This window comes from Acartia tonsa, chromosome 3 (assembly GCF_053477335.1).
Source record: "Acartia tonsa isolate MP-2025a chromosome 3, ASM5347733v1, whole genome shotgun sequence".
Classification (NCBI taxonomy): domain Eukaryota; kingdom Metazoa; phylum Arthropoda; class Copepoda; order Calanoida; family Acartiidae; genus Acartia; species Acartia tonsa.
This window is the reverse complement of record NC_137262.1, coordinates 18,653,029-18,681,013: the sequence shown is the minus strand read 5'-3', so window position 1 is coordinate 18,681,013 and position 27,985 is coordinate 18,653,029. Positions and strand designations below refer to the sequence as shown.

Here is a 27,985-nt window from a genome sequence, read left to right as displayed (position 1 = left end):
TTCTAGCTATTTTTTATCACTGGAGAACTGGAGCTAAAAAAAAATTTTTGGGTGGGTTATTTTTTCTAGGGGCGATTTCTATTAAGAAGGTGATGGTACACTCCCCCAAAATAGTTATAAACCTTTCCATGACCTATGAGAAGCTACCCTGTTAAGGAGAACCCGATCGGTTCAGCGGTTAGCGAGATCCTTCGATAAGTAACTTACCTTCAATAGAAATTAACCATTTATGTCAAGTACTGGAACTATTTGGAAATTAATTGTTCTTATCTTTAATTTCATGTCATGTGATTATATATTTTTGCTTTCTTTTGTATATCAAATAAATTTGCAAGTTGAAAAGTTATGTTTGTTCGTCTAGACAACTCATTGTGCAAAAAGGGGAATGGGCGTTTTTATCGGAATTTTTTCATGCATTGTAATTTACCTATAGTAAATATGTTAAAGTAGGCGATGTGAGCAAATCACTGAATATCATATTTTTGTGTATAATATAAAAAAGATAATTTCATGTATTTTTTTAATCCGCAAATAAAAAAGAAAGAAGTTCATTTAACTTAAAATCGTACATAATTTAGTTATAGAGTATAACTGCCACACTGGTAAATATACATAGAAGCTAACTTTTGTTATAACATTAGAGTAACCTCCAAAATGTTAAAAATGACAGAAAAAATTCCAGCCGTCTGCAAAACATGAATCATACACACACACATAAAAATGTAAATAAACATTCCAAAATCATGGTGAAATTCAGCAAAATTCATGTTCAAACTTGAATCTTTCTGAAATTAAGCAATACCGATGGTGTAATTTCCGAATAGAGTGTGTCCAACAAATTAATTGTAAATTACAAAATATACTTTTTTGTAATAAAACACTACAAAGCATGTAAAATTGGTTGTATTATATTATATTTTTAGAAAGTGTTACTATGCAAACTTTTTATAATGTAGTGAACACTAAACATAGTAAACACTCCTTTAGTGTACATAAATGTTGTTATGACGTTAGTATTTGTCGGTGGTATGCCGGCCTCACAGTGTCAGGGTATAAATAGTAGAACATGTTAATTTTCTATGCTATTTCACAACAACCTTTTGGATTGTAAAGAATTATAAATATAGTGATTAAATACAATTATTGAATTCTTTTATCAGAGCACTTAGCAGGTGAATTTTGGCTTTTTAATCGAAGGTTTTCTATATCTAAATAGTTCTTATCGTTAATTTAGACATGTTATACTTGTCTTATCGATTTTAAACTTGGTATTATAATTCCTACAACAGTTATGTACAATATATATAATCATTACTAAAAAGTTAGTTTGTCCATTTTAAATATAATGGTTTTTTACATTATGTAGATTAAATCTGAAAATGTAATTATGTCTATTTGAAGCATTCCGCCAATAAGTTATTTCGGGATAGATTATAGGTAATTTTTGTGAAGGCTTTTATGTATCATTAAATATCAAACGCTTTGTTATTTTATATTTGTTAATGTTCGATTGTATAACAGTCTAACCTAACCATCTATAATTTGTTGAGCTTCGACTATATGCAGGGCGACCACTGCATACTATATATACTATTTATACTATATAGGATGAATTTGGATACTATATCATACTATATGACCAAAATTTACTATATATACTATATATTATTACCTTTACTTGACCAAAATTTACTATATATACAATATAATATTACATTTATATAACAAAAAACGAATATTGTCAGTTTTGTGACAACGCCTCTTAAGGAGCGTTTTGTCTTATTTTCACAGTAGGTCTTCTTCTATTTCTAGCCCCTGCGGGGGGCTCAAAAGATACTGTGATACGACAAAAATGCATAAAGCTCTACAGTAAAAAAGAGATGAAGAAAATCCTTTAAAATATATTTTTGTTTGTGATTATGATTTGAATATCAGTTATTTTTCATAGAATTAACTTAAGGGTGAGGGGGAAGTTTTACCACTTTCGCTTACTCCGTGATTATTAGGCTAGGTATTAATGTGAGACTATAGGTTATTTTGGATAAAAGTTTACTTTTGGGTAGTAGTTTACTTATATTTAATAATTTTTTTTTGATAAGTTTCCCGGTTCAGGTGCTGCAGGCTAAAAGGTGGTTTCTGGACAGGTAAAAAAATTGTAATAATTAGAGATCAACTTATTAAACAGAATTTGCATCTTTCAGTATATTATTAATATATCTGAAGAAAAATTAAAATTGGCCTCCAAGTTCTGGTCCTGCAGGCCACCAGGTCCACTCTGGACTGGTAAAAATTCAAATATTTTGTTTGAAGAGTAAGAGGTCAACCTATAAAACAGAATATGCATCTTTTTGGATGTTATTAACATATCTGAAAAAAAATTGAAAATTATCTCCAGGGTCAAGCCCTGCAGGACTCCAGGTCCACTCTGAACAGGTAAAAAATCAAATTTCTTATTTTAAGATATAGAGGTCAACTTATAAAACAGAATATGTATTTTCTTGGATCTTATTAACATATCTGAAGAAAATATATAAATCGGCCTCCAAGTTCAGGTCCACTCTGGACAGGTAAACAATCAAATTTCTTATATGAAGAGTTAGAGGTCTATTTATATGTATGACAGAATGTGCATTAACTTAGATAATATTAACATATCGGGATCCAAGTTCAGGTTTATTCAGGACAGGTAAAAGACTCAAATTTCTTATTTGAAGAGTTCAAGTTCAGGCCTCCAGGTTTTCTCTGGACAGAGTCTACATGGAAGCCTGCAGCACCTGGACCTGGAGGTCAATTGTATTTTTTCTTCAGATATTAAATAACATCTAAAAAGATGCTTATGGTGTTTTATAAACTAACCTCTAACTACATAAATAAGAAATTTTGATTTTTACCTGTCCAGAGTCCACCTGGAGGCCTGCAGCATCAAAACCTGGAGGTCGATTGTCATTTTTTCTTTCAACATATAAATAGCATCTATAAAGATGCTTATGTTGTTTAATAAACCTCTAACTCCTTAAATTTAAAATTTTTATTTTATTAGTGTCCAGAGTCCACCTGGAGGCCTGCAGCCCCTAAACCTGGAGGCCTGCAGCCCCTAAACCTGAAGGCCATTTTTTTCCCTTCAAATATATAAAGATCATCCAAATATAAGCTCATTTTGTTTAACAAATATACCATTAACTGTTCAATTGAGGGAAGTTTGATTTTTACCTGTCCAGAGTCTGCAGGACCAGAACTTGGAGCTTGATTTTAATTTTTTTCTTCAGTTATGTTATGTTAATCCAAAAAGATGCATATTCTTTTTTATAAGTTGACCTCTAACTCTTCAAATAAGAAATTTGAATTTTTACCTGTCCAGAGTGGACATGGAGGCCTACAGGACCAGAACTTGAAGGCCGATTTAAAGGGGGGGGGGGAAATGTGGTGACTCGTCACACGACATACCAGCAATTTTATTTTGGGTGCTACTCCCTTAGTTTTAGAGATAATTGGATGAAATCTTTTGGGCTGGGTCACTAATTACCCCAACTATTGGTATCTTTAAAAAAAACGGCGGCGAGACCGCCGCCCGCCGCCGTTTTCCGCCGCCACCAAAAAAAAAATTTTTATTGCATTTCTCGTTTATGAAGGTATATCTTAAATACAGTATGCTACTCCCTTAGTTTTAGAGATAATTGGATGAAATCTTTTTGTTTGTGTCACTAATTACCCCAAGTTTTGGTATCTTTAAAAAAAAACAGCGGCGGGACCGCCGCTCCCGCCGGCCGCCGCCGTTTTCCGCCGCCACCGTAAAAAAAATTTTATTGCATTTCTCGCCGAATTAGGCAATTTGGAATCATTTGAGACCATGTTATTTTTTTCAAAAATTTTTCGCCTTACAAGCAACCCTGCGGGGGGACTTGGTCATTTTTTTCAAATTCTCGTTTATGAAGGTATATCTTAAATACAGTATGCTACTCCCTTAGTTTTAGAGATAATTGGATGAAATCTTTTTGTTTGTGTCACTAATTACCCTAAGTTTTGGTATCTTTAAAAAAAAAACAGCGGCGGGACCGCCGCTCCCGCCGGCCGCCGCCGTTTTCCGCCGCCACGAAAAATTTTTTTTTATTGCATTTCTCGCCGAATTAGGCAATTTTGAATCATAGGAGACCATGTTATTTTTTCAAATTTTTTTTGGGGCGGTGGCGGAAAACGGCGGCGGCGGATGGCGGGAGCAAGGTTGCTTGTAAAGGGAAATTTTTGAAAAAAATAACTTGGTCTCATATTATTCCAAATTGCCTAATTCGGCGAGAAATGCAATAAAAAAATTTTTTTTTGGTGGCGGCGGAAAACGGCGGCGGACGGCGGGAGCGGCGGTCCCGCCGCCATTTTTTATTCAAATATTTTCAAATATTTTTTTACTGACCTACCTAAAAAGATTTTGTTTCAATATCTTTAAAAGCACAGGAGTAGCACTCAATTTAAGATATACCTTGATAAACGAGAATTTGAAAAAAAATGACTTAAGTCCCCCCGCAGAGGTGCTTGTAAGGGAAAAATTTTTTGAAAAAAATAACATGGTCTCAAATGATTCCAAATTGCCTAATTATGCGAGAAATGCAATAAATTTTTTTTTTTTGGTGGCGGCGGAAAACGGCGGCGGGAGCGGCGGTCCCGCCGCCGTTTTTTTTTAAAGATACCAATAGTTGGGGTAATTAGTGACCCAGCCCAAAAGATTTCATCCAATTATCTCTAAAACTAAGGGAGTAGCATACTGTATTTAAGAAATACCTTCATAAACGAGAATTTGTAAGGGGAAAAATTTTTGAAAAAAATAACATGGTCTTAAATGATTCCAAATTGCCCAATTCGGCGAGAAATGCAATAAAAAATTTTTTTTTGGTGGCGGCGGAAAACGGCGGCGGGCGGCGGGAGCGGCGGTCCCGCCGCCGTTTTTTTTTAAAGATACCAATAGTTGGGGTAATTAGTGACCCAGCCCAAAAGATTTCATCCAATTATCTCTAAAACTAAGGGAGTAGCATACTGTATTTAAGAAATACCTTCATAAACGAGAATTTGTAAGGGGAAAATTTTTTGAAAGAAATAACATGGTCTTAAATGATTCCAAATTGCCTAATTCGGCGAGAAATGCAATAAAAATTTTTTTTGTGGCGGCGGAAAACGGCGGCGGGCGGCGGGAGCGGTGGTCTCGCCGCCGTTTTTTTTTTAAAGATACCAATAGTAATTAGTGACCCAGCCCAAAAGATTTCATCCAATTATCTCTAAAACTAAGGGAGTAGCACCCAAAATAAAATTGCTGGTATGTCGTGTGACGAGTCACCACATTTCCCCCCCCCCCCCTTTTTTCTTTAGATATGTTAATAGCATTTATAAAGATGCATATTTTGTTTTATTAGTTGGTCTCTAACTCTTCAAAGAAAAAAATATCTATAACCTGTCCAGAGTGGACCTGGAGGCCTGAAAGACCAGAACTTGGAGGCCTATTTTAATTTTTTCTTCATTTATGTTAATAACATCCAAAAAGATGCATATTTTGTTTTATAAGTTGATCTCTAACTCTTCAAACAGAAATTTTAACTTTTTTTACTTGTCCAGAAACCACCTTCCAGATAGCCTGCAGCACCTGAACCTGAGGCCTATCCAAAAAATGATTAAATATATGTGAAATACTAATCAAAAGTAAACTTTTATCCTAAATAACCTATATTCTCACATTAATACCTAGCCTAATAATGACAGAATAAGCTCCTTATATGTGAAATTGCTTTGATAACAGCTATGCTTTGAGTTATTATTGATGATGTATATACTATGTATTATTAAATAATTCTAAGTCCAATACTATATCATACTATATGAGTTTAAAAAAATATACTATATATACTATATGGATTAAAAAAATATACTATAAAAATACTATATCTTTTTTGTTTTGGAGTGGTCGCCCTGTATATGGCTATTTTGTCATCCTTGTTTTATAAACTACATCATTAATGTTATTATTTTAAGCCTTATAAAAGCAAAGCTACATTACAACTATGTCGTGTCAGTGCGTAATACTTTTATTGTAAGCTAAAAGTAAAAATTACAAACCTTTCTTGTTTATCAACGAATCTTTAAAAAATGTAAATCAGAATGTAGTCTAAAACTTGTTAAGCTGCCAATTAAGTTGGCAAAAATTGCTTTTTGAAACCTTTTATTAATCGTCTTGTTTTTTGTTTACTGAATAGATGACGACTTATAAAAGCATAGCTTCGAAATTAAATTTCATGACGTTTAAGGAACTATAAGTGTTGTTTGTATTAGGATTTTCTTATCTTTTTTTACTACAACATTTATTTATTTTAAACTTAGTGTGCTAGTCATGGTGTACAAGAAAGGGTGGTACGTGGCCCTTGTCGGGGAAGCCTCCCCTGACGGTGGTAGTGAGGGTGGTGGTGAAGATCTGGCCCTCTGGTTTGCTGTTTGTAGACAAAATGTGACGGATAAGACTACGCAGTGTCGTGTCGAATGGCTGGAAAATGTAAGTATAAGTTTAATATTTTTTTCAAATTGAAGAGTTTTGATTTTTCACAAATTCCATAATATACAAGAACAAAAATATTGTATGTATATTTATGTTATTTAAGACCCATAAAACAGATCACTGAATTGTCCCAACCAGCAGTTTTTGATAGTGGGGATACCTTTTAACTTCCTATTACTGAAAATTAAGAATAAAACCTTTTTCTCGTATTTATTCGAATCCGGTGGATAGGAACCGGTTCTCATCCATACGAAAAAACTATGTCTAGCATCGTATCATATACAGCTTTTTACGAATATAAAAATGTACAATCATAAGATTAAAATCAGTTTTTTTAGCCGGTTCCTTCGGCACCTCGGGGCTAAAAAAACTAGTTTTAATCTCATAATTCTACATTCTATATCCGCGGAAAGCCGTTTATAATACGATGCGAGAAATAACTATTATTTTTTTTCTGTTGGGGAGTGGGGTTTGATTTTCTATAGTTACGTTGTCTAAAAGCAAACCGGTACCATAATGTCCTCTATCGATCCGTCGTTTTTAGGATTATAGGAAAAGCACAACTACCTGGTAAAATTTATTTTAGACGTCATGAAATACCTTGTATTAATTTTTGTTTCGTGTTAGTAAAAAGATAAGATTATTTACTTTTCCACGTTCTATGTAAATATTTTTTTTCTGTACATTATTAAAAAAGAAAATCTTTGAGTTGTATTCAAATTTTTATTTGTTGTCATTTGCTGTTTTAATATTTCACTTGTGGAAAAACTTGAGGGAAAGGAATGGTCAAAAGAAAGGAAATTTATAGGTTTGAAATCAGAGGCGTGTAGAATGGGGTGTTACCCCCCTGGCAAAATTAAGGGGGTTGTATCTAACCCCTGACACTAAAAGTACACCCATCTGGATTGTAATACACCCCCCTCAATTATAGAACAAGGTGGTGTCAACATTTTCGGGTGTGCTTCATGCACCCCCGTGGTAAAATCCTATTTTAAAGTTTGAAATATATTAGGTTGGACCGCATGAATACAGGAAGACAGGAATTCTGGACCTGGTACCAGTCGACTGCCTACTTTCCAGGATCAGCTTCCAGGTACTAACATTTAGGAGATTTTATCTTAATGTATTTTAGTCACTCAAGTAACTGTTTGTTACTGATAGTTTTGTTTAGTTGTTAGTGACACAAATTAGTTGTATACATATGTGTAATTGGTAAAGAAAAATTAATACCAATTTTTTATTAGATTTTTTAATCCTGGGAAGCTTCAACAGTTGATCTCTAATATTTATGGGACTTTTCTTATAGGTTTTTACTTCCTAACTTAATATCAAAAAGCATTAAGGATTGTACCTGATTTTCTTGTGATCAGCATAATTGTAAGACAACAAGTTATTTCTTTAGGAAAAGCAGAGTAGCAATGAATCTACCAATAAGAAGCTGATTTTGCCACCAAAATCTCTAAAAATTGCAAATAAATTATTTGCTGAGCAGACTGGCAAAGATTTTGTTGATTCTGATGGTAACGTTTTTCTTTCAGCATCTTCTTTACTTTTAATTTTATAGTACATTGTACAATTGAATTGTTAGCAATTTCGGCAATTCATATCCCTGACAAGTGTTAGTTTTTTAGTTTGTGCATGTATATCAATTTGTATTATTAATAGTTTTGCTCGTATTCATTCGAATCCGGTGGATAGGAACCGGTTCTCATCCATACGAAAAAACTATGTCTAGCACCGTATTATATCCAGCTTTCTTCGAATATAAAAATGTACAATCATAAGATTAAAGCTAGTTTTTTTTAGCCGCAAGGTGCCGCGGAAAGCCGTTTATAATACGATGCAAGAAATAACTATTAAACTACTCTACAAGCCATCCTGTTAAACGGCCAGTAGCGCGCAAGTGTTTTACAAATATTTTTTTCTGGTTTTATCCTACCTCATTTCATTGATCGAACTGTAATCATGTCAGACCGAGTGCTCTTTTAAACCATCTCATTTTTAGTTTATCCTTAGAATTAAAACTGCTGTTATTGGATCTTAGTGTTCTTGTTATAATAAAAAAGCTTTTTATAGATGAGGATGACGAACCAATTTTAAAAACTGAGCGAAAAAGGAAGTCAACTTCTGATAGTCCAAAAAAGAAGACAAGCCCAAAGAAGGCAAAGGGGCCAAAAGTAAAAGAAGAAAAGAAATCTAAGAAAGAAAAGGCAGTAAAGAAAGAAAAGAAAGAGAAAAAGTTGAAGGAACCAAAGGCAAAGAAACCGAAGATTGATAAATCTAATCCCAACTGGAGATTAAAACCAAATCTTAGCGTTCAAGTTTATGAAAAGGTAGAATTTAAATTCAGTAGCAAATAATGTTTTCGATGATTTTTCCTCCAGTGTATATATATTTGGCTAAATGCGAGCTCTATAGCAAGAACTTAATATATGTAGCCTACATACTACACTGTGGGCTAGAATTGAATCAAGACAAAAGTAAGTGCCGAGCCCTGAGACCTATGTATGGTGAAAATAGACATAAAACCATGATGATTCCAGGTAAAACCAAAATATTTCAGCGGGGGCTTTTTGAGAAAATTAGATTTGAAAATTTCAAGTTCAATTTTCACCCCCTAGGAGTTGCCGCATAATCAAGACAAGAAAAGCAAATATTATTTATTTTAAATTTTGAACAACTTTGCTTTTATAAAGTTCTTCATAAAACCACTCCTGAAGGGAGTTAATAAATGGCCATTTTTATCACTTGCTTTGCAAAGGTCACGAAAATTCAGCCTAAAATAAATCATATATAGAGGGGTTTTAAGAAGCTTAAGTTTATAAAAGCAAAGTTGTTCAAAATTTAAAATAATTAATATTTGCTTTTCTTATCATGATTATGCGGCAACTCCTAGGGGGTGAAAATTGAACTTGAAATTTTCAAATCTAATTTTCTCAAAAAGCCCCCGCTGAAATATTTTGGTTTTACCTGGAATCATCATGGATTTATGTCTAATTTCACCATACATAGGTCTCAGGGCTCGGCACTTACTTTTATCTTGATTCAATTATAGCCCACAGTGACTAAAGTAATTGTTTACACTTACCTGTAATTATATTTAGAAAAAATCTCCCTACATTCCTCCCCATCCCCAAATTAATAATTTAATGTTCCAAGTATACATATAAAAATTTGTGAAATACATATTATTCTAGGATCCTTTGTTTGAGACAAGAGAGGAGGTTCCGTTTGTATCCAGCTCCGCCCACAGCAAGCTAATCATTCGGGCGGTCAACTTGGGAGATACTAAGCTTCTTAATCAGTATATACAGGTACAATATTGTTGTTTTTTAGTTAACTCTATTGCGCTAATAATCCTTTTTATGATATACTTAATTATAATTATTGTATTGTTTATAAATATATGTGTAGTACCTAGTCTACTAATATGTAAAGGAAAAGAGGATTGAATATTTACGTTTCTGTTGACAATTTCTTTTAATTTTAGGACACAGAAAAGATATGTTCTCTAAATATAAACAGATCAATGGCGTGTGAAATCAATGGAATCAAGTAAGAATTATTTCAGTATGGCATCGAAACGTTTCTCAGCCATAGTGAAAAATCATGTATAACATCTTTTAAATACAGACAGCTTTCCGGGGATATAAGAATAAAAAATCATAAAATCAAAACCAGTTTTGTTAGCCCTGATTACAAAACGATGATATTCAATCCAAAAAGTGTAACAACTCTATAACCGTTAACAAAAAGTCCGTGCGACTATTGTAACCTGTCGATTCTCTAAGGGGGGGGGGGGGTTAATGCAACCATCTCGTAATCAGTGAGCAAATGTCACTTTGAATTCGAATTTCCATCTATAATTTTGCAGGAGTAATCCTTGGTAGATCTATTTTCCCTAAATCGAACAAAAAGTTGGAAAAGTAACGGCTAACGGCTGGCGGCTCATCTGTTTTGCCATTTGTTTGATATCTATATTGCAAATTAGTCACGAAACCTCTCTCAACATAATACTCTTTTCTACTCCAAAACGCTATCAAACGGTTCTAGACGGTAGCTGTTGTTACTAGAAGTTTTAAAATTGGTTATTGCTATCATTTAACATGAATTAAATCAAAAATATGTTTTAAAAAGTTGATTCCTACGTAATTGATGATGGATTTACCCTGAAAATAGGAAAAAAAACGGCTGAACGGCTGAGCCACTAGCCGTTACTTTTCCAACTTTTTGTTCGATTTAGGGAAAATAGACCTACCAAGGATTACTCATGCAAAAGTTCAGATCGAAATTCGAATTCTAAGTGTCATTTGCTCACTGATTACGAGATGGTTGCATTAACCCCCCCCCCCTTATTTTGACTACCTAGTCTTATTTCAGTTTTCTCATTGTTTTTGATGCAGTTGGTTTTGTTAGGTATAATATCAGAAATGTTATTTTTTAGGCAAGCATTGAAGAATGAAGACACAGAATGTTTGAAAGTTCTGTTAAAAGCAACCACTGACACTAAGAAGAGTTTAAAAAGGTGTTCTCCAGAGGCGTGTCTTCTACCTGTACAAGGCACTGGCAAATACAATTACAGGTACAAATTTATTGGGACACTTGCAATGGTTTATATGATTATTATATATCCTGAAATAAAAGTAACAGGATCTCTGTCTGTTTAGTGTGTGTCTTTACCAAAGGATCTTGCTACTGTAACGATATGATTCTCCTTTTCAGGATAGTTTCCCATAGGTCCTAAGAAGAATTAAAACCATTTTGGAGGAGGATACCACTATCTTCCAAAGAGAAATAGCCAGTGTCGTAGAAACATGAATAAGCAAGACAAATCATTTCTAAAATTACATATTTTGAAATAAAAACATTTAAAGTACCACTAGAGGCCTCTAGGCGTGCAGCCGTTACTTATTAGATAAAAGAATGAAGAACGACTATTAGTGTTTTGATAAAAATTAAATTGGAATTAAACTTTTAATTTAGCATTGATTTAAATTTTTTTTATTAAGGTCTCTGGGAATTCGTCATGTGCGTCGTGTAAACCTTAGTCGTGGGTCCAGAGAGGGAAACAATGCCTTCACAAAGGATAGAAATAATATAGAGGGGTCGTCTTTTATTGATTTCAGGTAATAATTACCATTTTCACATTTGTTTATTAAACCCTTTCGTACTCTCAATTTATGAATGTATTTTTTTTAGACAGTAAAGTTTTTTTTTGGTGTTCTAACAAAACTTTTACTTTTTATTATTTTTTGAAAAATTTAAAAAGTCTATTTATATAGAGCTTATTTTTACTAGTTACTTGGCCCCTAAGGTAGGGCGAGGGAGTTAAAAATGGACAAATACCGTCCTCAATACATTATAAAGCTTCCTTGAAAAGTACAATACACTTGGACTAGAAATTTCCAAGATCTTTGGCTTTAGATGAAGAAGTTAAACTGAAGTATTTTTTAAAAATCATTGAACATTTTTTTTTGAGGATAAGTGATGTACTTTCTTCCTTTCATAAAAGTGTTTGGTTTTACTCCACAAATGTTGAAAATCTGTTACGTTATTTGCCCTCATGATAGTGAAAGAAATATACTTTTAGGGATATAATGGGCTGGAACCTGTCGTCAAAATTTGTATCTACAGTTGCCAACCTCACCAAAACACAGCTCTATAGCATCACAAGTAATGTGGACGCGGCTATGAGGTGATTATTTTATAATATTTTTTGCCCGGGCTTACACTTTAAAATAAGAATAGGTTTTAAACTCTACAAAATACAAAAATAGGAAGGCTAGTTTTTGGAAAGTAAAATTATTTATCTTCTAGAGTATTCCCGACTGCAGCTATGCTAGGCGCGCATTGGAAATTAAATGTAAAAGTAGGCAAATATACTTGAGCAATTAAAACAATATACAATTAGGACTTTTCTATAGTCGTGCAATTAATGGGTTGCTTGTCGGGCAATATGATAAATTTACAAGGTCTACACTCTACATATCTAATTCACTAAATTAAGCCTTTGGCTTTAAGTATTAATTACTAAACTTTTAGAATCCGAATCATCGTTCTGAGCCTTGCTGCAAAATCACATATCATAACATAGAAAAATATACAAAAAAATAAAATTAAAATCATAGGATTAATCCCTGTTTTGTTTGACATAGACTTCGGCCAACAAAACTGTAATATATCTTATAAAAACTCTTAGGACCTACAAAACTGGGATTAATCTTATCAATTTTGCTTTTTCTATCCGCTGAAAAACTGTCTATAATACTCTGTGCTAAATAACTATTACCAATATACAATTTATAGGACTGGAAATGTAGAATTGGCTGCCTGCTACATAGAGAAAGATTTGAAGGCCCCCAATGCTACTGAACAATTCTCTAAGTTTTTCATTGATGCTCTCACTGGGAAAGGTAATATGAATTGAATTACATTTTAATCAAATCTTTTACATTACAAACTTGAAGCTTAAGATAAAATATTCAGCAATTCTAATGTTTAATCACCAAGGAGTGTTTTTTCTGTTATTTTACAAATAATTTTATTTTGTATTTTGAACTTATTAAAACTTATTTGTTAATTTGTCATAAAAAAAGAACATCTAATTGAGGGGGGGGGGGGACTTTATCCTTCACATAAATTGAATTTCTCTTCTCCTTCCCTCCCAAGAAATCTTAATTTTCTTTTATCTGGTCAAAAGATACTTAAATAAACCATTTCAAAATTTTTATTTAATTTAACGGAGAATATTTTATTAAGTGAAAAGTTATTTTTATCTTAACAATTAGGTGATCCTTGGGATGGAAAAGTGAGGGAGAACTCGGCACGAAAGAAAGCATACCACAACAGTAATGTTACTCCCCTGCACGCTGCCTGTCTTAACAAGGATTCTGGACCACTACAAGCTCTTCTACAGGTATAATTTTAAATGTTTTTGTTCTCCTGATGAAGGATTTGGTTTAGAATCTAATATTGTATTTATGAATGCTTAAAATGTAAAGAAGTTTTGAAATGGAGCTGTGTGTGTGTGCTTTAGACTATAATATCAAGTGGGGGGGTGGGGAGTAAAAATCATTTAACACCTTAAATAGCTAACAAATCTGGTTTTAATCTTATAAGTTTTCATTTTTAAATCCACGGAAAACTGTCTTAATACGATGCGATTAATAAGGGGGGGGGGGGGGGGCACATCTGACACTTTTGCGTAAACAGGGATTATAGGCTTTGTCTTAGGAGTTATAGGATAGGTTATTTGGGGAAAAAGTTTAGTTTTTGGGTGTATTTTCCTTATATTTAAAAAAAAATTTGATAGGTCTCCAGGTTCAGGTGCTGCAGGCTGGAAGGTCACTTCTGGACAGGTATAAAGGAAAAAAAAAATTTGTTTGAAGAGTTAGAGATCAACTTATTAAACCAAATATGCATCTTTTGGGATGCTATGAGCATATATGAAGAAAAAATAAAAATCAGCCTCCAGGTTCAGGTCCTGCAGGCCTCCAGGTGAATTCTGGACAGGTAAAAACTGAAAATTTGAAATTTTATAGTTAGAACAAAACTTATTTTACAAAAGTTGCTACTTTATGGATGGTATGAACTAATTTGAAGAAAAATTTGAAATCGGGCTCCAGGTACAGGTACTGCAGGCCTCCAGGTAAATTCTGGACAGGTAAAAACTGAAATTTTTTACTTTTGAAGTTAGAACAAAACTTATTTTACAAAAGTTGCTACTTTATGGATGGTATTAACATATTTGAAGAAAAATTTGAAATCGGGCTCCAGGATCAGGTACTGCAGGCCTCCAGGTAAATTCTGGACAGGTAAAAATTGAAAAATTTTAATTTTAGAGTTAGAACAAAACTTATTTTACAAAAGTTGCTACTTTATGGATGGTATGAACTAATTTGAAGAAAACTTGAAATCGGGCTCCAGGTACAGGTACTGCAGGCCTCCAGGTGAATTCTGGACAAGTAAAAACTGAAATTTTTTACTTTTGAAGTTAGAACAAAACTTATTTAACAAAAGTTGCTACTTTATGGATGGTATTAACATATTTGAAGAAAAATTTGAAATCGGGCTCTAGGATCAGGTACTGCAGGCTTCCAGGTAAATTCTGGACAGGTAAAAATTGAAAAATTTTAATTTTATAGTTAGAACAAAACTTATTTTACAAAAGTTGCTACTTTATGTATGGTATGAACTATTTTGAAGAAAAATTTAAAATCGGGCTCCAGGTTCAGGTACTGCAGGCCTCCAGGTAAATTCTGGACAGGTAAAACTGAATTTTTTTACTTTTGAAGTTAGAACAAAACTTATTTAACAAAAGTTGCTACTTTATGGATGGTATTAACATATTTGAAGAAAAATTTGAAATCGGGCTCCAGGATCAGGTACTGCAGGCCTCCAGGTGGATCCTGGATAGGTAAAAACTAAAAATTTTTACTTTTATAGTTGGAACAAAACTTATTTAGCAAAAGTTGCTACTTTATGGATAGTATTACCTCATTTGAAGATAAATTTGAAATCGGGCTCCAGGTTCAGGTACTGCAGGCCTCCAGGTGGATCCTGGACAGGTAAAAACTAAACATTTTTACTTTTTAGGTTAGAGCATAACTTCTTTAGCAAAAGTTGCTACTTTATGAATAGTATTAACTCATTTAAAGAAAAATCTGAAATCGGGCTCCAGCTTCAGGTACTGCAGGCCTCCAGGTGGATCCTGGATAGGTAAAAACTAAAAATTTTCACTTTTAAAGTTAGAGCATAACTTATTTAACAAAATTTTCTATTTTTGGATAGTATTGACCAATTTGAAGATAAATTTGAAATTGGGCTCCAGGATCAGGTACTGCAGGTCTCCAGGGGAATTCTGGACATGTAAAAATTAAAATATTTAACTAAAGAGTTAGAACTATATCTATTTAACTAATACAAAGAAAAATTTGAAATCGGGCTCAAGGTTCAAGTCAAATCCAACCATTTTGTTACATTTTGAATTATATCTGCAAAAAAAATATTGACTAGAATATATATAAAAAAAAACGTACTGTCAACAGGTCAGTCACTAAAGGAAGCCTGCAGGAAATACACTGCTCTAACTGCGGTAAAAATCCAACCAAAATCCAACACAATACCCTCAATTTGATACAAAAAAGTTATTGAAGCTGCAGGCTTCAAATTTGGGGTATGAAGCCTTATTGTGGCAGTCTTTCAGCAATTAGAGCGGCATATTTCCTGCAGGCTTTCTTTAACTATCAAGTATAAAAAAAAGGGATATGAAAGAAGAGAGTTAAAAAAGTGTATTCCAAACTAAAATCTTATTTGATGCCATAGAAGCTTAAGAATCTTTACTATATAATTTTAAACAAGCTTGTTTGTTTTTTAATTAGTAAAAAAATTTTAGTTTTAACCTGTCCACCTGGAGGCCTGCAGGACCTGAACCTGGAGCCCGATTTCAAATATGTTAATACCATCCATAAAGAAGCAACTTTTGTTCAATAAGTTTTGTTCTAACTTCAAAAGTAAAAAAAATCAGTTTTTACCTGTCCAGAATTTACCTGGAGGCCCGCAGTACCTGAACCTGGAGCCCGATTTCAAATTTTTCTTCAAATTGGTTAATACAATCCAAAAAGTAGCAACTTTTGTTCAATAAGTTTTGTTCTAAATTCAATAGTAAAAATTTCAGTATTTATCTGTCCAGAATTTACCTGGAGGCCTGCAGTACCTGTACCTGGAGCCCGATTTCAAATTTTTCTTCAAATTGGTTAATACCATCCATAAAGAAGCAACTTTTGTTCAATAAGTTTTGTTCTAACTTCAATAGTAAAAAATTTCAGTTTTTACCTGTCCAGAATTTACCTGGAGGCCTGCAGTACCTGTACCTGGAGCCCGATTTCAAATTTATCTTCAAATTGGTTAATACTATCCAAAAAGTAGCAAATTTTGTTAAATAAGTTATGCTCTAGCTTTAAAAGTGAAATTTTTTAGTTTTTACCTGTCCAGGATCCACCTGGAGGCCTGCAGTACCTGTACCTGGAGCCCGATTTCAAATTTCTCTTCAAATTAGTTCATACCATCCATAAAGTAGCAACTTTTGTAAAATAAGTTTTTTCTAACTATAAAATTAAAATTTTTCAATTTTTACCTGTCCAGAATTTACCTGGAAGCCTGCAGTACCTGAACCTGGAGCCAGATTGCAAATTTTTCTTCAAATTAGTTCATACCATCCATAAAGTAGCAACTTTTGTAAAATAAGTTTTGTTCTAACTATAAAATTAAAAATTTTCAGTTTTTACCTGTCCAGAATTCACCTGGAGGCCTGCAGGACCTGAACCTGGAGGCTGATTTTTATTTTTACATCATATATGCTCATAACATCCCAAAAGATGCATATTTGGTTTAATAAGTTGATCTCTAACTCTTCAAACAAAATTTTTTTTTCATTTATACCTGTCCAGAAGTGACCTTCCAGCCTGCAGCACCTGAACCTGGAGACCTATAAATTTTTTTTTAAATATAAGGAAAATACACCCAAAAACTAAACTTTTTCCCCAAATAACCTATCCTATACCTCCTAAGACAAAGCCTATAATCCCTGTTTACGCAAAAGTGTCAGATGTGCCCCCCCCCCTTAACTATTACATACTGCTATTTCTCATGATAAAAATAATGGTTCTATTGTCACAAATCAAAATTCATTTAACCTTTATTAGGAATGATTATTTAACAACTTTGCTTTTAGGTTTGTCCAGATTTGTACATAGCCGACAATGATGGTTGGAAATTGATTCATTATGCCGCGGTCTCTCAGTCTACAGCTGCTCTAGGTAAGGAATGAGGAGGAAATAAATGTTATCTATAATACAAAGTAGAACAATGTCTGTCCGTCTGTCTGTCTGTCCGTCCCTTAAGATCTCGGTAACCACTGAACCAATCGGATTCTACTCTTCAGGGAATATACCTACTGGTCCTGTGGTGGTTTTACGCTATTTTCTTGGGGGGTGGGACAACCCCAACCCCCCCAAAAAAACAAAAAAAACACCCCCATTTTTTTTTTCTTGTAGATTTCCTTGCTCCTTTTACGTATTTCGCCAAAAAAAAAAATTTTATCACCTCTTGGGGCAAAGCCCCTAGAGGCTAGGGGCGACGCCGCTAGTAAAATATATTACAATACACCACATGTTTGTCTGTTGTTTTGTAATGCACCTTTTGTTTATTTGTGTTTGTCTAAACATGGAACTGTGTGAATGGATTTTCCTGCAAAAATTTCCTGCAAGATTTGTCAGTATGGCTCAGATCTGGTTTTAATCCATTAGATATAAATCGGATTTGTAGCAAGACTAATAAAAGGATTTGGATATAGTCCCTTTCTTGGCAAAGCCTCTTAAGGGGCGTTTCGTCGTATTTTCTCAGTAGTTTTTGATAGGTTATTTTAGTTTAGGTTAGGTTAAGTTTAGTTGGGTAAGGTGATTGTCCCGCAGGGTTAGGCAATTGGCATATTAATTTTAATTTTCTTTAAAAATATAAATATTGATGAATTATTTAAGAATTGTTGCTGGCAAAAGGAGTTCCCACGGAGGACCCTATTAAAGATGGACTTACACCACTTGCCCTGGCTTGCAAGGCTGGAAGAGCTAATAATGCTAATCTTATCCTCAAACATAACTCCAAGTGAGTCTCCGATTTTTTTTTTAGAAGCATAGCTACTCCATACATGTTCATTACCCTGTCCCGTTTTAGAAAAATTTTGTTAAAATTTTTCCCCCCAGCCATAATATGGTTGATTTATGCAAAATAATGACCCATGCAAAATATTTTTTCTGTAATGCAAAAATTGCGATGGTACAAGCACTGCAAAATTTTTAAAATTTGCAAAAAGACCTGTTTTTAAAGCTCTTGTACCATCTCAATTTTAAAGATTTTTTAAAAATTTCAATTCTAGTGTGTCAAAATAAACCTGAAATTTACCAAAAAAAATGGGGGCAGTCTCAATTCTAACATATGAAAGACAAAGGTGTAGCAAGTAATCTTTCAAAGTAAAAATTGCCAGATTTCATACACAAATAATAGGGTTAGGCCGGATTGGATGGATACAGATATCCGGCTGATCTATAATTCTGGATATCAAGTATTTAGGTTTATATTGACACACTAGAATTGAAATTTCAAAAAAATCTTTAAAATTGAGATGAAACAAAAGCTTTAAAAACGGTCTTTTTGTAGATTTTAAAAAGTTTGTACCATCTCAATTTTAAAGATTTTTACGAAATTTCAATTCTAGTGTGTCAATATAACCCTAAATACTTGATATCCAGAATTATAGATCAGCCGGATATCTGTATCTATCAATTCCAGCCCAACCCCATTATTTATGTATTAAATCTGGCAATTTTTACTTTGGAAAATTACTTGCTACACCTTCTTCCATTATATGTTAGAATTTAGACTGCCCCCATTTTTTTTGGTAAATTTCAGGTTTATATTGACACACTAGAATTGAAATTTTTTAAAAATCTTTAAAATTGAGATGGTACAAGAGCTTTAAAAACAGGTCTTTTTTGCAAATTTTAAAAACTTTGCAGTGCTTGTACCATCGCAATTTTTTGCATTACAGAAAAAATATTTTGCATGGGTCAATATTTTGCATAAATCAACTATATTATGGCTGGGGGCAAAAATTTTAACAAAATTTTTCAAATCCGGGACAGGCTAATGTTCATGTCTGTTCGATTATATTTAGCCTGGCGTTATATTTACTAGACGCCATAATACTTTACTTTCCTTATCTTAATATATACTACCCCTTTACTACTGACCCTTTATCATATAAACATAAATATAAAAACTTTACTCATACCAATCATCAGAAATATTGATCTAATGACAAATGAAATTTTTGTCTGCTCGTTAATGTAGATTTTAAAATTGCACTGTAGTCAATCCTTATACTAAAGTAACAGGATGTCTGTTTGTCTGTGTGTTTGTACCGAAGGATCTCGCTAACCGCTGAACCGTTCGGGTTCTCCTTAACAGGGTAGCTTCTCATAGGTCCCGGGAAGGTTTATAACTATTTTGGGGGAGGGTACCACCACCCTCTCAAGAAAAATCACAATGAAATCGAAAAAAATGAAATATTCCCGCCGCATAGTGGCGCTAACGTAGTGGCGCTGCGTAGAGGCATGAATTTAACAGCTTATCATAGCATGACAAATTATTTCTCAAATTAGATATTTAAAATAGAAAAAACATTTAAATGCCACTAAAGGCCTCTAGGGGCGTAGCCGCTAGTAAAGAATAAAGACATATTCTGAAAAAATCTTATTTGATTGATGAAAAATTGTGTTAAGTTTGGGTTAATAGTTTCCTGCAGTTCAATCATTACTTGTCCCTGGATTGTATGAGTGCCAACCTCTCTTTTCCTACCATTTCTTTTTTTCTCTCACATTGTATGCCTTTGTCATTCTTCCATTGAACATTATCTACTTAATGTCTCTTTCAATACCCTAGATTTAGAGAATAATTTTTTAGGAATGATGAAGATGAAGACTCAATCTTTATGAAAAAGTTTGGCCGCGGACAGGTCAACAAGGCCAGCAAGGATAGCTGGGCTCCCATACATCAAGCTGTCGCTAACAATAACCTACTTGTTGTAAAAGTGCTTATGGATTACAATGCTGATGCGAACAAGCCACTAAATACCAAGTTTGATAAGATCACACCACTGATGCTTGCTGCTGCTAATGGAGATCTTGATATGGTCAGGTATCTAGTAAAGCATGCTAAAATTGATAAGAAGGACAGGTATAAGAGAACAGCTTTGACTCATGCAATCATTAATGGCAATGCAAATGTTGCTTCATACCTATTATCTCTGGGTGCTGATGCAAATGGTGTTGATTCTTCTGGGAACAGCAACCTTCATTATGCTTGTGCTTATGGCTGGTGGTTCTGCATGAAGGCTCTTCTTGATGCTGGAGCTGTTGCAAATGCTGCTAATGAATGGAAGTTGACTCCTCTAAGTGTTGCTATTCTAAAGGGAAATAAGGGAATAGGCAAGTATTTGTCTACCTTGCCTGGGGTTGACCTGGAGGTTAAGGATGATAAAGGACGTACTATTCTTCTAAATATGTTGGTAGACAATGAGGAAGGATTGACAAATGCTAAATGTGATGAAATTAAATCATTTGTCATTGATTACAAAGCAGATCCTCATTGTGTAGACAATGACGGAAAAAATCCCCTACACTACATTGCTGCCATCGAACCACAGGGGGATGAAAACAGAAAGAACTTCTTTCAAAATTTCAAAGATTTGATAAACTTTTTCCTTGAACAAAATGTATCAACAACTAAAGCTGATAATGAAAACAAAACTCCAATTCAAATTGCCTTCACTAATAAGTTTAGACATGTTACCAACAATTATCAGGACAAATCTAAAGTACATTTTGGCAGAATTACAGATCTCTTGAAATCTATGAAGAAAGCTATTAATAAGGGAGATTTTCTAAGCAAGAGTGTAGCACAGGTTCTTATGAAGGATTTTTTCATTTCAATTGATACAAATCAAATGAAGGATTATCTTTCTACATTCAAGACTCTGATGGAGCTTATGAGCCTGGTTGATTTTGATGTCTCTTTCCTTGATGAATTGTGTGTTTCAGGAGAAGGAGAGTATGCTACAAATTGGACAGTATTCTCTGAACTATGCAAGATATATTCCGTCAATAATCTTGACATAAGTAAGCAAAGCACACAAAATATTGAAGAAATCAGTCAGCAGTACTTAGATATTTTAACTTCATTTTATGATAAAGTCAAGCCCAAACTAAGCTTTGCTCTTGACAAAAAAGTAAATTTTCACTGTTTGCTTACTCTTTGTACTGCTAAAGATGAGTTGAGGGCTCTAAAGTATATCATGAAGTTCAATAATGTTGATGTTAATGTAGTTAACCAAGCAGGGCTTGATGCACTGTATCTTCTAATCCAAGTTGGAAGTGTTGAGATGGTGAAAGAAGTTCTTCAAAGAGGAGCTGAAATTAATAGAATCAGAATTGTCAAGAAAGATGAGAAAGGAAAAGTTACTGAACAAGACACACCCCTGTTATTTGCAATTGGGTATGGACAGCCTGACATGGTTGAACTTTTATTGGCAAGTGGTGCTGATGTTGAAACAAAGTCAACAATAGGAGTTTCTGCTATTCACCAAGCTGTTCTTGCTTACACAGGCAACAGAGTCAGATCAAGATTAAGGGTAGTTCAGTCAATGCTTGATTATGGAGCTGACATCAATGAATGGGATAAGAATAAAAGAACACCTCTTCACATTGCTATAAATCTAAGTAATGACAGCTCTGACTTTTCAATGGAATTAGAGATGTTGCTGCTAAGAAAAGGAGCTTGTTTATCTGCAACAGATTCAAGAGGAAGGACTCCGCTACACTATGCATTTGTAAAGATTGGTAAACATGAGGATTCATCAAGTGTTGATCCAATACAAATTGTCAGTGCATTAGTTGAGAATATGTCATCTCAAAATATTGCCATTCAGGATAATTTTGGAGTATCTGCTCTTCATTATGCTGCTCTTAGAGGCTCTACTGTCTGCCTTCTACTCTTACTTCAAAAAGGAGCAGTACTTGAGGCTAGAGATGATCATCAACAAACTCCTCTTTGCTATGCTGTCACAGGTAAACATGATGGTTCTGCTCTAATGCTGATTCAAAAGGATGCTAATCTCAATGTTACAATGAAGTCAGGACATTCACTTTTCCAAGCAATTTTGATGAATGATTGGTTGGGTTTAACCTACATTACTTTAAACAAGATGGAGCACTTTGGAATGAAATATGTTGATGCAATTGAGGTTGCCTTTCAGCTACAAAAGTTGCAGTTTAGCAAAACTTTGATAAATAAAGTTGTGGACCAAGCAAAGCTTCTGGAGTATGGAGCTAATAGAAGGAATTTGATGTCAGTATTTGCATATGAAACTTGCAGGAAAACTATGGATAACTCTGTGGAAAATGTTGATGACGTTTATGAGCTTCTTGTATCTGCTAAAGTCAATACAAGTGCATTAGATGAATTTGGTTGCAATCCCATGCATTATGCTTTTGTGAATCGGAATCAGATCCTATTGAATCTGCTTATCAAAGAAGATACGGCAAAGGATGACATAAATGTTAGAACCAAGTCAGGTAGGACAATGTTGGCTGCAAGTATTTGGTCTGTTCAGAAGTTTGAAAATCCTGATCTGTCAAATATTGAGTTCCTCATTAGCTCAGGAGCAGATGTCAATGAGTTGTTTTATGTTCCTTATTTTACATTCACAACAGGAAATGCTGACTTAAAGCTGACAAAAGAAAATTTTGCTCAAAGTAATAATGAGACAAAGGATGATATTTTCATGGCTCCTCTGCACTTAGCCGTTCTAAAAGAGGATGAATGTCTTATTAAAACTTTGCTGAATTCTGGAGCTGATGCTTCAATTAAAGACTCCAAAGGACTTTCTGCTTTGGCTTATGCTTTGAAAATCAACAATGAAGAAATATTCAATCTTTTGTTGAAGACTTCTGAAAGTGAGATAAATTGGGAACTTGTAAAGGAGGCTGTAGTACTAGATTTATTAAATGCTGCTTCTCCAAGTTATGACAATGAAAAATTGGTTCAGAAATTAATCAAAAGTAGAGTTAATATTGACAGTAATGAGGCTGAAATACTTCAAAAGCTTGCTTATAAACATGGTGCCATATCAATCTACAAGACACTTGTAAAAAAATACAAACACTTTGAAGTAAAAGAAAATCTTACAAATGGTGGCAATGGAAACATGGAAATTGATGAAGTGAATTATAAGGATGATGCAAAGAATATGTTGCAGGATATTAACAATAAGCTTAGAGATAAACCTAAAAAGAAGAAATCAGTGTCTCCACCAACAGGTTGTGTTGTTAAGAATGGTACTCTTTACAAGAAATATGATATCTTGATGAATAAAGTTGATGTTAACAGTGGAAGATGGGGCATGTACAACTTTTACAGAATGCAGATTTGGAAAGATGCAAACAAAGATCTTTGGATTTTATTTACAAACTGGGGAAGAATAGAAAGATATGGTTGTGGACAATATCAGAACACACCATATTCAAAGCCAGAAGAAGCAGAAGAAGAATTTAGAAAGATCTTCAAGTCAAAGTCGGGAAATGATTGGGATGATATTGAGAAATTCCAGAACAAGAATGGAAAGTACAGATTGGTGAAGAAAGAACAAATTGAGAGAGTGGAAAGAGAACATCTAAAATTTGACCTGCTTACAGCCAAAACATTTGCTCTATCTGACCAACTAGCCTTTTTTGTTAAAGATATTTCAAATGTAAAAATGATAAAATCTGCATTTGCAAGCTTTGGCAAAGTTGATCAAACCTCAATGCCATTTGGTAGAATTGACAAAGAAAATCTTCTAAAAGCAAGGTCAATTCTTATAGATATTCTAGAACCTGCTATAAAGCAAAAAGAGAAGATTCAATATACATCTGATGAGAAATCCACTGCAAAATATCAAGGCATTATGGAAAATATCTGTGTACAAAGCTCAGAATATCATTATCTTGTACCATCAGAAAATTATGCTTTTGAGAAACTGCCTCCAATTGAGCATACTCATGAACTAGAGGAGCAGAAACAAAGACTTGAATATCTGCTGGATATGAGTTATACTGAAAAGGTTTTACTGGGAGCAATGTTCAAGAAGAAAGAGGTGCATCCTCTGGATTACATCTACTCTGCTCTCAAGTGTCCCCTCAATTTGCTGGATCTTGAAGGACTTGAAGCGCAGCTTATCAAGAAATATATGAACCAGTCAAGAGGAGCTAAAAAATACAAGGTACCAAATATTTTATAATTATTCAATATCTAATTATACAATAAATACTAATAGCATCAATCAGATAAAGTATAAAAGACAATATAGTTAATTTTTTGTGGAGAATTGTTCTATAATACACTTTAAAAACAAAAAAGTTTGTTATCCGAGACCCTTGCAAATATTTGATGAAAATAGCTTACAAGAAAGTTGACATTTAAGCATTTCATGTTGTTGATATAACTAAATAAAAAAAAATTTGTCAATAATTTATATCTATTCCACCAATTTAAAACTTTTAAAAATGCTTTTAATTCTTTTTGGCCACAAGGACCTCCAAAATAATGGCCTTGACAAAACTTGTTTCATTAAGAAAGAAAAGAAATGTCTAATTTAATGATTAACTAATAAGCATTTATTTTTGTATGAATAACATTTTTTTTATTTTTCCAGGTTTGGAGTATCTTTAGTACAGAAGTTGAAAGTTGCGACAAACTAGAGACAATCAACAAGAAACTTCTCTGGCATGGAACCTCCAGATGCCATCTGATCAGTATCCTACACAATGGACTTGTCATTAGATCAGCTTACTCACACAAGTAAGGATTTTAGGGATCTAAGGGGAAAGGGGATAAGACAATGGCCTATAAATTGATGTACATCCCCAATGGTACCAAAATATCAGCTTCTGTAGATTATGATTAGTAGTTGAAATGTTTGGACACTTAACTTAATTAACCTACCTCTTAAATTAAATAAAAGTCCCCAAAGTTGTTAACCGAACGTATTATGAAAATCTTTTTATAAAACTTTGGGGAATAGTGTAATTTAGATAAATAGGTTAAACTTAAATAGATAGAGGAACTAAGACAAAATCAGCATTTTTTCAATCTTATTCTTTAAAATAAACCAGGCGTTTTTAAATACACAAAAACTTTCTCCTTTTAAAATAAAAATTCAATCTATTAACACATAAGTTTTCTATCTTTTCAATAATTGAAAATATTTTATTTAGACACGGAAGTGCATATGGAGATGGTATATATCTGGCGGATGTATTTGATAAGAGCATCAGCTACTGTGATGGTATTGGTAACAGGTATTAAAAAAATAGCTATGATTTCGTCCTTTGATTTTTTGTTGTGATAGATTCTTTCCATACGATGGGTGATTCATATCAATTTCATGTTAAATTAGGCTAAGTAATAAATATCATTGTTGCCATTAATAAGAAATAAAGTCTAAATTCTTTATGAACCCAATAGGTTTAGATTGCTAACTATTTTTTATCTTGTCCTAAAAAATAAAGAGTTAAAATCATAGTTTTCTACAAATTTCTTGTAACTAATTAAGGGTATAGTCCTTTTCGGGGCGATTCTTCTTTTTTTTCACAGTAGCTTTTCTCCTATTTCTAGCCCCTTAGGGGGCTCTAACCCTGCGGGGCAATCACTTATACTAAAATAACCCAAAATAACCTAAAATAACCTATTAAAAGCCATTTAAAAATACGACGAATCGCTTTAAGGGGCATTGCCACGTAAAGAACTAAATTATAAGACTAAATAACTCCTAATTATTTCTGTTATTTATAATCATACCTACAGATAGACAACTATTCTAATTATATAAAAGCAATTCATTGAAAATTGTATTTTATTCAGGTATATGCTGCTCTGCGAGGTGGACCTTAGCAAATGTGTTACCTATGACTGGCACAAAAGCACCTACACCAACTGTTGTAAGGTCCAGGGGAATCATGAACCTGAAGAGAAGGGCACCCTGAGTACTGTACACGGATACAGGATCCCAGCTGGCAAAATTGTTCCGGTCAAACAGACAAGTAACATGTGGCGCCATGACTACAACGAATATGTTGTATTTGATCCTAGCTTGGTTAGGATTAGATATGTGGTGTGCCTCAAGGATGCCTCCAACAAGGAAGATATTGCTAAGGAAAAAATCCTCGAAGAGTTTGCATGTGAAGTTGATGATTGCGTAGTGGATAATATTGATGATATGATGGGTGATAATGAATGCAATGATGATGATGATGGTGGTTCAAACAGTGATGTTTCTAGTCAGCATTCAGATGAAAGTGGCAATTAATTGACTTACTTGATTTCAATAGCTGCTTTTAACTGCCATTGACTATAATGTCATTTAAATTTAAAATATTGTTTACTGAGATATGTTTTGTGTTAATTTTGCACTTATTTTTTTGGTTAAATGCAATTAATGATAAAGATTTTAATTAGTTGTAACTTACTAAAGATTTTTCCTGGTTACCTCTTACCTGTGATTTAAGAAGAATATTTTTAAGATTTTTTTGTTAATCTAGATGTTTATGCTTGTAAATATATGTTTGTTTTAACAAAGATTTACTTTTGACAAAAATAACATAATACCTATAGCAATCAATAAAAGTATTCTTTCTATTACAACAACTAAGTACCTGTCCAAAAATAAGTATAACCAACAAGACCAAAGGGGAAGAATAATTCGTCATTTCAGCTGTTTCTTCCGAAGTAAATCAGCTGTTGGTTACAGCTCGTATCTGTGTAAACAAAAATCAACTTATTTAAACTACAGTTAACTTATTAAAATTTGATTACAAAATAGCAAGAACAAAATACACTAAGTAGCGTAGCTAAACAATGAAAGGTACAAATTTGAGTGTAGTTCTATTTAGCTGAGTTTAACACGGTATTGCTATATCAAAACTATAGGCTTACAATTTCGAAGGTTGGTGTTTTTTCTGTGGTTCTTTTTTGAATGTCTATCAAAGGATCTTGCCAATGGCTGAAGCATAAATGGTTCCTCTTTAAGCTTTTTACAGGTCCAGGCAAGGTTTACAACTATTTTTAGGGAGGTTACCTCCGCCCTTTTATGAAAAAATTCCATCACCATAAAAATAAGAAAATATGCAGATAATTTACAAGGTATTTGATTTGTTATTTTGTCTTATGTGACCTTGGCCAATCCCCCAAAATTGCGGCGAATTTATCAGAAAAATGCGCTTCTGTACAGGGAGGGAAAGGACATATGACGTTAAAATTGGTCTAAAGTCTTTTTATATCCACATATATGATGGCAGAGTATTATACATCCTAACTGTGGCATAGGAAAAATTATCCGCCATTGTCTTATCCCTGTATCCCTATAGCTTTTGTCAGATTTTAAGTTTTGAGAGCAGTTTCGTAATCATATGCGCCGTTATAGTAATAAGTTCAGTTTATATTCATAGTATTTTTTTATATGATTTTATGAACAAAGTAGTTTCGGGACGCACAAAAAATATGTAATGAGCGCTAATGAGCTAATATTATGTCAATTTCAGGGAGGCTGGCTGTTGCTAAACTATAAAGATTTCTTTGGCTGTAAATAGGAGAACCAAAGAATAGAGAACGGCATCAGTAGGAAATATTGGGCTTTTTATTGTAGATTCGGCTTGGGCTTAAGAAGAGAAGGTTGATTTTCAATTTCTTTTTTAATTGTGGAGATGTATCTCAAAGGGGGTTTCTCTAGGGAGGGTGGATGTATCCTTTTAAAAATATCAGATACCTCCATAGATTTATAATAAGCTTCACTGAAAAGGAGAGTAATATCGG

The 27,985-nt window shown here is 33.6% G+C and overlaps 1 protein-coding gene across 2 annotated transcripts; it reads left to right on the top strand.

The window, feature by feature from the left end:
• Positions 1-710: 710 nt before the first annotated feature.
• LOC145313557 (poly [ADP-ribose] polymerase tankyrase-like) lies at positions 711-26,754 on the top strand. 2 transcript variants are annotated; one of them, XM_080153012.1, is made up of 18 exons: positions 711-1,172; positions 6,355-6,523; positions 7,539-7,619; positions 7,929-8,046; positions 8,603-8,859; positions 9,724-9,840; positions 10,017-10,081; positions 10,971-11,108; positions 11,536-11,652; positions 12,117-12,221; positions 12,833-12,939; positions 13,315-13,442; positions 17,259-17,343; positions 18,064-18,187; positions 20,045-24,398; positions 24,831-24,976; positions 25,393-25,476; positions 26,039-26,754. In XM_080153012.1, the coding sequence occupies exons 2-18, from the start codon at positions 6,365-6,367 to the stop codon at positions 26,481-26,483; spliced, it is 6,630 nt and encodes a 2,209-aa protein (XP_080009138.1). In that variant the 5' UTR covers positions 711-1,172; positions 6,355-6,364; the 3' UTR covers positions 26,484-26,754. The 2 variants fall into 2 exon arrangements, with proteins under 2 accessions (XP_080009138.1, XP_080009139.1); XM_080153013.1 differs by lacking the exon at positions 711-1,172 and adding an exon at positions 1,350-1,437.
• Positions 26,755-27,985: the final 1,231 nt, after the last annotated feature.